This window comes from Lepisosteus oculatus, chromosome 16 (genome assembly GCF_040954835.1).
Source record: "Lepisosteus oculatus isolate fLepOcu1 chromosome 16, fLepOcu1.hap2, whole genome shotgun sequence".
NCBI lineage: Eukaryota > Metazoa > Chordata > Actinopteri > Semionotiformes > Lepisosteidae > Lepisosteus > Lepisosteus oculatus.
The window spans coordinates 9822710-9833960 of NC_090711.1; the positions used below are offsets into that span (position 1 = coordinate 9822710).

Here is an 11251-nt window from a genome sequence, read left to right on the forward strand (position 1 = left end):
CCTCTGGTCAATAGGTTTTGAACCATTTACTGTGAAGACCACTCTTTCTCAACCCCTACAATCCCCAGAAAGCTGATGTACTGAAATCCACTTTCATTACTTTTAGTCAAATCCAGTCACTTCCAAAGCCATTTTAAAAATATTTCAAGTAGCAAACCTGAAAGCTATCTTTGCTGTGTCACAACTGACATGTCTATATTTTGCTCATATTTTATGATAAACATTTTTCTAGAAAATAGGGAATTACAACACTTCGTGTAGCAATTGCTCATGTGATGAGATGTACAACATAAGAACATACATCCTTAGGAAAGGTAAATTAAAGTGGTATAATTTTGTAAGCACAGAAAAAAAGGAAATACAGCAAACTGCCAAAGTGCTCCTATTTTATTAGTAAGATTTTACAAGTTACAGTAATATCTATTTTATGGTTTTATCCCTTGTTAAAAAAAACGTCTTGGATTGTGGTTTTCATACAGTCAGAGATGCATCATTTCTTTCAGAAGTCAGATTTGCCCTTTTAATATAAAACGCTCAAACCGTTAAGAAAGGATGAGAAGGTACAGTATTTATTTGTTTTTTGGTCCTAAACAATCTGGGACTTTCCTTAAACTAAGAAAGAGGAAGTACTGTAAAGTGTCGCACCAAAGCTGCTGTATCTTTGCTGCCGTAACCAGCAATGGCGGCGGCGGTAGGTGGTAAACGTCTTGCCGTAACCATACTTATCGCGGCAGCCCTTCCCAACATGCTTTGCACGGCAGGACACGTCAGAATACGTTTCTCTTCATGCCGGTAACGGAGCTACGCATGTACTGTACCTGAAAAGAGGACTAAACTTTAAACATTGTACGGTAGTTTTTACGGTGGTTTAATCACTTCTTGTGCTTACGCGCTGTTACAATGATAATAACCTGTATTTAATCGGTTGTACGGCCTAACGGGGTATCACGAAAGGAAACAGCTGCTGCAGTAAGTACTTGCATTAATTTGCCCCACCTCTACAACAGGTAAATATTGGTGCACAGCGATTTTTTTATATTAGTAGTATGGTATAATACGTTTTATATTCCTTGATAAGACTGTGGTCATTTTTTAAACTTAGCGTTTTCTACTCATGAAAGATCTACTCAGTGTCCGAAATGTCTCTGTATCTGCCTGCTGGCAGTGTGACTTGTAATGTGGAAACCGGGCTACAGCTTAAGTTCACTAGTTTTAATTACTTTATGGGACAAATAAGGATGCTATAGGTTAGGGTGATAAAAATAACTGTGAGTGAACAGCATCGGTCAATTATTATCCGACACTGGTGAATTGTCATTCACTTCGGACTTTTACAGCGGGCCGATAAAGTGTCCGCTATCGTGAGTTTAGCACTGTATCACCTGTAAATAAGAGCTCGGTTTGCACAAGTAAAGCCAGACCGCTTTACTTTTTTTTTTTCCACCTGCTCCCTTTATGTCCTGAATGGTTTCAGAGTAGTTTCAATGTAGCACGTACTGCTCTATCGTAGGCCACTCTTGACGTCCTGCTCCTAGGGAGACAAACGGGCCATGTCCCTCTCGATTCCGGATTGAAAGTCTCTCTGCCGTCATTACTCATCAGTCTGGGGCGGACTAATGCGGCTTCTCACAGAAATTCTTCCCTTCCTCTCTTCTGAAACCCTCCTTAGGAGGTCACTCTTTAAAGCCCTGGCTTTCTGGTCTCGATAGACAGTAAAGTGCCATACTGTATGTACACGTACGCGCTGATCTCTCGGGACATACACAGTACAACAGACAACCCTACACAGTGTAGACAACAGGAACAATAAATCTATTGTGGAAAAATAAATATGTAGTAGTGAGATAGGGGGGTAGACTATGTAAGAAGTGCTGAATGCAGAAGTGTATTGAGTCTGGGGCCCTGGCGTTAGGGGTTGTTGAGGATGCACACTAGAGTGGGGTAGAAGCTGGTCTTGAGTCCAGCGGTCCTTGCTTTGACAGTGCGGTACCGCTGGCCAGAGCACAGTTTGTGGCCGGGATGGTTGGGATTGGGCTTTATTGCGATTAGCGGATGGTGTTCCCCTACTCTGGGCTCGAGTAGGGGCAGAGTGACTCTGCGGCGCAAATTCCCTTTCCTGATGCCCTCATGACCTGTCCTTCAGCGGCAGCCGGGTGAGGAGGAGACGAGCGCACCGGACGAGACGCCATGGCCTTCCTCTCCCGGCGCGGCTCCTAACGCGCGGCGGCGGCCATGGCCCTGCCCCTGCAGCTCCTGCTGAGGGCTGCCCGCACAGTGGGCCTCGTTCTCTTCTACTACGCCTTCTCCATCGGCATCACCTTCTACAACAAGTGGCTCATGAAGGTAGGAGGCTGAGTGAACGCGGGGCGCCCCCCCCCAATAGCGTGTACTCGATAGACGTCTCCCAGCCTGAAAACACGATCAAGTAATAGGTTTATTCCATGCTGAAAAAAAGAAGAAAGAGAACACAACGTTTCGGCCGTGGAGCCTTCTTCAGGTGTGACACGTTGTGTTCTCTTTTCTTCTTTTTTTTCCAGCATGGAATAAACCTATTACTTGTTCCTTTGCAGCCTACGCATGCTGACGCAGCTACCCACCTAAAAACAAGATCGGCCAGGCTGGGCGGTGCTGAATTGTTCCTCTCCTGCCAAGTGGATCTCGGCTTGCGAGTGAACCGCCTCCTGAGATGTGCGGAAGCTTATTAGCATTCAAATGTTTTGCATTAAAATGAGACAATATTGCATTGAAACAAGATACTGCTTGTGTTTAAATTAGATAATGTTGCATTTAAATGAGATGTTTACAAGAAATGATATAGTGATGCTCACACGTGGCCAGCAACAGGACTCTCTTCATAAACGTTTCTCTCTGTGAGCTGTGGCTTGTGTGACGTCCTCTTTACACTGACACAGAAACGCAGTCTGTTTCTCCTTCCCTTCAAATGATACATTTTCCCCGCATTTTGCTGTGTAATTCCAAATTCAAATATATTTGATGTAAGCACAGGCTAAAAGCTTTTGAGGGTTTTATGCTTAAAGATTCAACAGTCGACCAGCAATAACAGTAACAGTAAGGCAACCGTAGGTGTAAGTGTATTCCGTTCAATGTTTAAAGATGAGTCTCACGTACAGTGGTGTAGCTGTTTTTCAGCAGTTTCACAATAAGAATAAATCCATGACTAAATACTTTTCTATCGCTCCTGTGATTGATAAGCTAGGTTCCCAAAACTGTACAAAGGAAGACACAGGGCATCCCGTGATGCTAGTATTGATTTAGTATGACAATTTCGTTTGAATGTAAAGTGACTATAGAATTAGTCACCGTTAGTTGCAGTTGTGTATCTGCCCAGGTCATAAGCTGACAAGCACATTTTAGTCTTTCTGTTCTTTGCTGTTGACCTGTTTGCTGGCAGTCAGTTACATCTGTGAAGGTGCTGAGTAACAGAGGTAAATACTGTGTACACGGGCTTCTCCATACCCTGGCCTGCCTGCTCAGCCTCCTCTGCGATGGCACGCTGCAGGGCTGCCCGGGGCTCACGTGTGTGTTCCTCTCTCTTGGCAGGGCTTCCACTTCCCCCTCTTCATGACGCTGGTGCACCTCGTCATGATCTTCTGCCTGTCGGCTCTGACTCGCTCCGCCATGCAGGGCTGGACAGGCAAGCCCCGCGTGCTGCTGTCCTGGACACAGTACCTCACCAAGGTGGCTCCCACAGGTGAGAGGAGATAGATCAACGCGTTCATGATGTGTGATGGCTCTCTCGTTAACGTTCACGTTCATAATAGAAACAGTTTGCTTTCAGAAGATGCTGAAAGGTGTTTCTGTGTCAATATAAATTTGATTTAAGGGATCTCTGTTATTGCCTGGCTCAGAGACCTTCAGACTTGGGGAAAAGCCAGTCCAGTAGAAGCTTGACAAGGGAATGAGTGCCACACTGCTCGGATGCAGCTCCTCTTTAGCCCAGAGTTTGTTCAGCAGAGTGCAGCTGCTCGTCTCTAAGACGTGTTGTGCAGGCTGTTCGGGAGTTATCAAACATTGGGTAAAGTCCAGATCTGGATGGCATTGTTCTCTGAGGACTTTGGCCTTCTTTCCCACTGGACTGCTCCGAGAAACACTTTATCTAGGATACTTTACTGAGCAGTAAGAGGGCTGCCTGACTATCCTTATTTATTGAATCGTGAACTAGATCCATATGGTTATACAATAGTGAAATCTTTTTTAGCTATACTGATGCTTTAATGAATTAAGTACATCTGTTGAAGCTAGATGCTTTTTTTAATTAATCTGTTACATTTGATACATCATATGTGAATTTAGTGGGTGCATAAAATTGTACTTGGTTTGTATTCGTAATTGTGCCATTTTTTGTCATTTACTAATTTTTCAATTGGCAGTCTGGAATGGCTTGAGCTAGTGGAAGAACAGAAGTGAGGATATGATGAGGATATCATTTTCTTTTGTTGTTTTTTTTTTGTCTTAGCTGTGGCCACGGCCCTGGATATTGGCCTGTCCAACTGGAGCTTTCTGTTCATCACCATCAGCCTGTAAGTCTGGGGGGCTGAGCTGGGGTAGTAGTAACATGTGACACACTTAAAACTGGACATTCCAAAGTTACTTGTTTAGGGTCAGTTTTCACCCCAATATCTATTTTTCCAGCTGGGTGGAATCTGGAATAGTAATTAAGAACACAATATGAGTTGGTGAGAATATAAAGACCTGAATGCAAATGTGTCTGAGAGAGAACATGGCATACAGGCACAATTTAAGAGAGAGAGTCTTCATTATCCCCGGAGGGCAAGTTGATTTACAGCAGCAGTGTTGGTATACAGATGGATAGAAGAAATAATATGGCTACAGGTTTGAATGAGAACTTAAATCTGGTGAGTTTGGAGTTGGGGAGTCGGTATCTGCGTTCTGATGGGAGTAACTGGAAATGCTAAAACAAGGGGTGTGGAGGATCGTCGCAGATGGAATTTGCTTTATGCAAAACACGTGTACAATAGATGGAGGAGAGGGCTGGAAGATCAGCACCAACAACCTTCTGACATATTTTCATGAGGCTGCCCAGTTTGTTCTTGCCTCTCAGATTCAGGTTGCCAAACCAGCAGATCAGGGTAAACGTAACGGATTCAAGGAAGGACCGATGGAACAAAATCAACAATGAATTATCGACCTTAGAATACTTCAGCTTCCTTAAGAACAAAATATACTGTTGTCCTTTTTTGAGGATCAAGTCAACATCGGATTCAGAATTTAACTTGGAGTCCATAACAATCCCCAAGTACTTGTACCGTTCTACTAGCTCCACTGAATCTCCCCCGATGTAGGTTAGGGTGGGAGTGTGGGTGTTTTTCCTGAAATCAGTCATTTAGGGGTCTCTCCACCAGTGTGATGTGTTGTTCAGCATGTCTCGTTGCTCTTTTGTGGAGAATGCAGATGTTTCTGCTGCATACTTGCCTGGCATTGAGATCTGAACACCTTCATTGGTCTTCAGTCCTTCTCACTCACCTGTGGATTCGACTCCCTGAGGTTAAACCCTGAATTGTTATTTTAAGTTAAAAACAAATAAGGCTGAATACACCGTGATTTAAAAAAAAACAACACAATTTAAATCATTTTAGGTGCTATTGTGTAAATATATGGTTGTTTTTTTCAACTATAACATCCCTGCTGCCCTTTAGACTGTGATAAGTGGTTTAATTTCCTCATGCACATTAGTTTTATTTTTGTTTATCTGCTTGAAAATAGGTGTGACCCTCCCAGTCTTATACGTGTCAGTACAAGTCAGCATTCAGCATTTAATGAGTGTATTTTAAGCCTTTTCCAGCTAGACAATGAATTTTGACTGCACTCAGCTGAAGTTGTGTTCCAAGTCTTAATCCTGAGATCCACACTGCCTGCTCTTTGCCAGTTGTTGGAAATAGTGAGGAAAACTTGTGTTACACATACAGTAGTGCTCAAATTCCAAACGTGCCAGTGGCAGTTTCTCTTTCTCTGAAGCGTCAAAGCTGCCACAGATGTAACCAATGTGGCCACCTGTGACTAGCAGGTGTGTGAGAGGTTTCCTGTAATGTGGGAGTTGGCTTGGAAAACCTGCACAGAGCACTGAAGTCAACAGTCTTTAAAGCTGTGAGGATGGGCTCTTTGTTTTCCCATTTAGCAGTGGACAGAGTCCTTGTCCCTCAAAAATGAAATAATTCATAATTCGTCTCGGGGAACTATTTTGGGGAAGGGGGACATATTATTTATTTTTTTATTACGAAACCTGCTGATTTGATAAGTGTTGTTAAAGTGACAGGTGTGGTAATGCAGTGTTGGAAATAATTGATGTCCATTTCCTTTTCCTTCATTTCAGGTACACAATGACCAAGTCTTCAGCTGTTTTGTTTATCCTCTTCTTCTCACTTGTCTTCAGACTAGAGGAGCCGGTATGTTTGCCCTCAGGAAAAAATATGGAGGCTGTGACAGTGCACCAAACTATTAGTATAATGAACACTTGCAATAGTCAAGACTGTGTGTATGTTTCTTTGTTTGGGAAGGATTTAAGCATAGGGAATTCTTACTTAACAGATAATTTTAAACCTGATGTTGAGTAGCTACTTCACAAACTGTTATAGTTTAGTTTGATCATTTTAATCGCATGCCTGCAGTATTGCAGTGTGTCCTCTTTAGAACATGAATATATTAATGTAAAAAAATAGAAATTGTGCCAACCTTTAAAAATGCATTAGTCCCTTGTGTTCTTTAGTGTGTATAGGTATTTGTTTATTAGGAGATAAACTAAAAGTGCACAGATTAAGCTCATAATGAGGTAAAGGAAGATACAGATTTCAGAAAAAATTAATAGAACATCATTGATTGCTTCCAAGACAGAAGCTGTACAACCTTACTTCACAACTGCTACATGCTCATGGATGTAAAAGAGCAAAGTACTGGGCGGTTTGGATGCGTTTGTGATCAAGCCATACTTGTCTTCATTGCCTGTGGTTCTGACCCTGTCACTGCCTGCAGAACCCATTCCTGATTGTAGTAGTGCTCCTGATTGCCAGCGGTCTCTTCATGTTCACTTACGAGTCAACCCAGTTTAACATGGAAGGCTTCGTGCTGGTTTTGTTGGCTTCATTCATTGGAGGAATCCGCTGGACCCTCACGCAGATCCTCATGCAGAAGGCAGAGCTGGGTGAGTTACTGAGCCCAGAAATGCTACGCTAATCCTGAAGGTGCTGTCATAGACACAGTGTGCTGTTGCACTACTGCGTTGTCCCACTGAGACACAGAAGAGCACTTCACTGAATAGTCAAAATCAGAATGTGTTTATTTAACTTCCCCAGTACAAACAGCTCTGCTTACTAGTCTGTTGTGTAAGGGGGCTGTTGTTTTGCAGGATTGCAGAACCCAGTGGACACCATGTACCATCTGCAGCCCCTCATGCTTATCGGACTCTTTCCACTCTTCCTCTACAATGAAGGTAAGATGGTGCCCTCCAGTGGAGTAGTAAAGCACTGGTTCTGAAGGGAGGAAGGATCATATCTGTGTACTCTGTACTCTTTCTTTCATATCAGTGAACTGAACTAGTCCTTCAATAATTTGATGGATTAACACAGTTCTATTAATATCACTGTTCTCCTTTCTCCTTTAATTTGTTTGATGTTTGGCAGGTATCTCTAAAAACAGAAAAGGCTTGTTAAAATGTTAGTTGCTATCTAAGATCTGCTGTTGCTTCTGTTCATACACTTTTTTTTCCCTAGAGATAATTGTTACATTTTATCACCTCCCTGTGCGATATCACCGGGTGTGTTTATGAGATTAGTAGGATTATGAAGAAAGTTTTTTATTTTCATATCACTGTATGAAGTATTTACGATCAGGTTTGATCTGCAGTTGATTTGTGAATGAATGTTTCTCCAGGGCTGAGTCTGTGTGTGTCTGACAAGCTGTTCCGGGTCAGTGAACTGCCCCCCCTGCTCTACTCCTTACTGACCTTGTCTGTAGGAGGGTGCTTGGCTTTTGGGCTGGGCTTCTCCGAGTTTCTGCTCGTTTCCAAAACCTCCAGCCTCACCCTCTCCATAGCCGGCATCTTCAAGGTGAGCCAATGACCAGTGTCTCTCACACACTCCGAACTGAGTGGGAGGAACATTGTGTGGGCACAGCAACAGGCACCACAATACTGTACAACACACGTGTTGCTTGAGCACATTCCAGTATCTTAGCCAGTCAGTGCAATTTCTGTGGGTGTCAGATGCATACAGACAACCGAGAAATAAACTGTCCAAATATGGAAAGAACATGTAATAATAATTCCTTACACTTATATAGCTCTTTTCTGGACACTCCACCTAAAGAAAGTGCTTTACAGGTAATGGGGGCTCCCCTCCACCACCACCAATGTGCAGCCCCACCTGGATAACATCACTCACCACACATCAGCTATCAATGAGGAGGAGAGCAGAGTGATAAAGCCAATTTATAGATATCGATTATTAGGAGGCCATGATTGGTAAAGGCCAATAAGAAATGTGGCTAGGATACCGGGATAACACTATTTAAGTAGTGTAACATTAGTGTAACACTATTAAGAATGAAATATGTTGAGTTCCACAGATTCTTTGTACACGGTGTGTGGATTAAATTCTAAACATGCCAGTGTTAATGGGATATTTTATCCATAACTTTGAACGACTCATAGGATGGCTCCAGAGAGTGGTGTGCATATTTGTGGATATTTCACAATGAGTATTAGGATATTAGTGAACAGTATTAGGTCAATATAGGTATTATAGATCGGAACAAACCATTGCTTGTTTTCTTCAACCTTACTACTTGTTCTTTAATATTCAGAATGTCTGCTGTGTTCACCTTTCTCTCCTTTGTCCACAGGAAGTGTGCACACTGCTGCTGGCTGCAGCACTCATGGGAGACAGTATGAGTCTTGTTAACTGGTTGGGCTTTGCCGTCTGTCTCTCGGGCATCTCTCTTCATGTGGGGCTCAAGACCTATTACTCCAAGGGTAAGGGATTTCTCTTGATTTGAGTATGTAGGATTAATATTTCTTGTATAAAATGGCTGTCAAAGCTGCAGAATACCAAACAACCTTTCTTTTTCCTCTTCAATACAGAAATCAAGAATGTAAAGTCCGTAAACACTTAAGGAATAACAAGCTCCTATGATCTCCATCTGGCCTGAATAGGGTGCTGAACAGGGTGCTGTTTAGAGCAAAAAAGGATCGGTCAAAATCAATAAATTCCACTCTTGATTTATTTTTAATTTTTTGCTGTTGACCCCTTCTACTGTCTTGAGAATTTTGGCTGCAAACTCACTGCAGAATTCAATCTTTTTGTCCTTTTCTTTCAAGAATACGGACATCCTAAATGTGGGTTCTGCTGTCTCCTGTGGTTTGATTCTTAGGGCAGGTTGGCTTTTCCAGCATTGCCTCGGTAATGTTAACAGCCTGTGTCTTGCAGGAAAGGTCTCCCAGAGCCGACTGCAGACCAGTAAAGGTGGGGCTCCTGAACTGGAGCTGCCCCTCCTGCACCACAGTGAAGGAGAAGAGGAGGGTGATGAGCGGGAGATCGTACACTGAGGAAGACTCTGCCAGGATCATGTCTAGCTTGGTACGGTGAAGAGTCTTGCAGGCTCCCGATTTCAGGACCCTGAGAAGAATTTTTCAGTCATAGCTTGTCCGCCCCTGTGCTGGACAGATGTCTCTGAGCCCTGGGTAACAGGATTTGAACAGTCTGGGTCTTGTTGAGTCTGTGTCCATTAGATAAACCGCAAGGCACTTTGCTGCTTGGTGGGGATTTTGCCTTATAATGACTTAAATGCCAAAAATGGTAACTAACTGTAGGCCTGGTCTGTGTGGCAGATCAGGTGCTGACTTTCACATTTTGCCATTATTACTTTCAAGTACAGGGGACTGGTTTTACCAAGGCTAAACCATTTTTCTCTCCTGTATCCAATTACCTCATTTTATTGGTGAGTGTTTTTAAGTGGAACCAGAGAAATAATAGATATTTTTTTGCTGCTGTTAAATGTAAGTATGAGAAATGATACTTCACAGAAAGTATAAACCTCGCAAATACAATGGTGATTTGCTATTATGTTTATTTGCTTTTGTCTGATTTTTACCTCTTTGCATGTATAACTGAACTGTGATAGATCTATATCAAGAAACATCTCGTTCAATTCTGATGTTTCATTATCACAACCATTTTAAAATTATTTTTTTAATGCGCAGTTTAAGTTATAATCTGTCTTTTAAGAGAATATTGCCAACCAGCAAATGTAATGTTTTAGCACTCTTGAGAATGTCAGATTTTGTTTGCCCGCCATTGGGCAGAGTAATAAGATTCTTTGTTTCTTTTCCGAATCAGATAGCAGCTGTAATGAAGGGCCAATTAGATTTGTGTCTCTTTAGCAAGACTTTCATGCTTGCAGCTGAAGCAAAGACGTTCCTTAGCAAGGTTGCTGGTTTTATTGGTTTCATTACAAAATAAACCTGGCGTAACACTGGCACCATCATATGAGAGCACTGTGTTGTGAGCTGTTTTCTTATTCTAGATTTAACAGCACAGACAGATCAGACAGCACAAGCCTGAGCCCCTTTCCTTACTTGTGAGGTAGTGAGAGCAGTAATATCTGCTGAGTTGGAGATATTCAGAACTGCATTTATTTCCAGATGTTGTCCTTACTGGATTTACTAAGATTAAAGGTCCAATGGGCATCTGTGGCAGGATGCTTTATGGTTATTTTAAAATAGAGGGGGCCATGTTAGAGAATGGAGATAGTAGTAGTGTTGGTCAGAAAGAGACAATTCCATTGCACTGGAAGGTGAACTAATTACAGTAGGTGATGCCAGTAGTATTCTTTTCCTATTTGGGGTTAAACATCGTAATTGGGTTAATGTGACATTTTAGTGGGATTTTTTAAAACAATTGGCACATGGGAAAATAAGGTTCTCCTACATTCTTTCTGACACTTGGTTATAGGCTACATAACCTTGATGCTTTACAGTATTTCTTTTGTGCTGACCACCAAACACTATAATACATCATGGACCTTTTGTAATTTAAAAAGATTGTGCTGGATATGAGTAAAAAACGTTTACTTAATACTTTAGAGCTTAACCTCAGACCCAGCTGTAAAAAAAGTCCATTTAATTCCCTACCTAAAAAGCAGAACAGCAACATTTGTTTCTTCATTACTGACCCCTTTTGTTGTAAGGTACTATAACAGGTCAATTTGACCATGTCTACAT

The 11251-nt window shown here is 42.2% G+C and overlaps 1 protein-coding gene across 3 annotated transcripts; it reads left to right on the forward strand.

Moving 5' to 3' along the window:
- The first annotated feature begins 756 nt into the window (after positions 1 to 756).
- On the forward strand, positions 757 to 10525 carry slc35c2 (solute carrier family 35 member C2). 3 transcript variants are annotated; one of them, XM_015364818.2, is made up of 10 exons: positions 757 to 846; positions 2144 to 2343; positions 3562 to 3712; positions 4478 to 4541; positions 6353 to 6425; positions 7009 to 7177; positions 7382 to 7465; positions 7906 to 8081; positions 8875 to 9004; positions 9459 to 10525. In XM_015364818.2, the coding sequence occupies exons 2-10, from the start codon at positions 2233 to 2235 to the stop codon at positions 9575 to 9577; spliced, it is 1077 nt and encodes a 358-aa protein (XP_015220304.2). In that variant the 5' UTR covers positions 757 to 846; positions 2144 to 2232; the 3' UTR covers positions 9578 to 10525. The 3 variants fall into 3 exon arrangements, with proteins under 3 accessions (XP_015220304.2, XP_015220303.2, XP_015220302.2); XM_015364817.2 differs by having other exon boundaries at positions 765 to 1007; XM_015364816.2 differs by having other exon boundaries at positions 765 to 969.
- The last annotated feature ends 726 nt before the right edge of the window (positions 10526 to 11251 follow it).

Coding starts and splice junctions, on each gene's coding strand:
- slc35c2 (XM_015364818.2), top strand. CDS start 2,233: ATGGCCCTGCCCCTGCAGCTCCTGCTGAGGGCTGCCCGCACAGTGGGC. Junction 2,344..3,561: donor ACAACAAGTGGCTCATGAAG/GTAGGAGGCTGA, acceptor CTCTCTTGGCAG/GGCTTCCACTTCCCCCTCTT. Junction 7,178..7,381: donor CATGCAGAAGGCAGAGCTGG/GTGAGTTACTGA, acceptor GTTGTTTTGCAG/GATTGCAGAACCCAGTGGAC.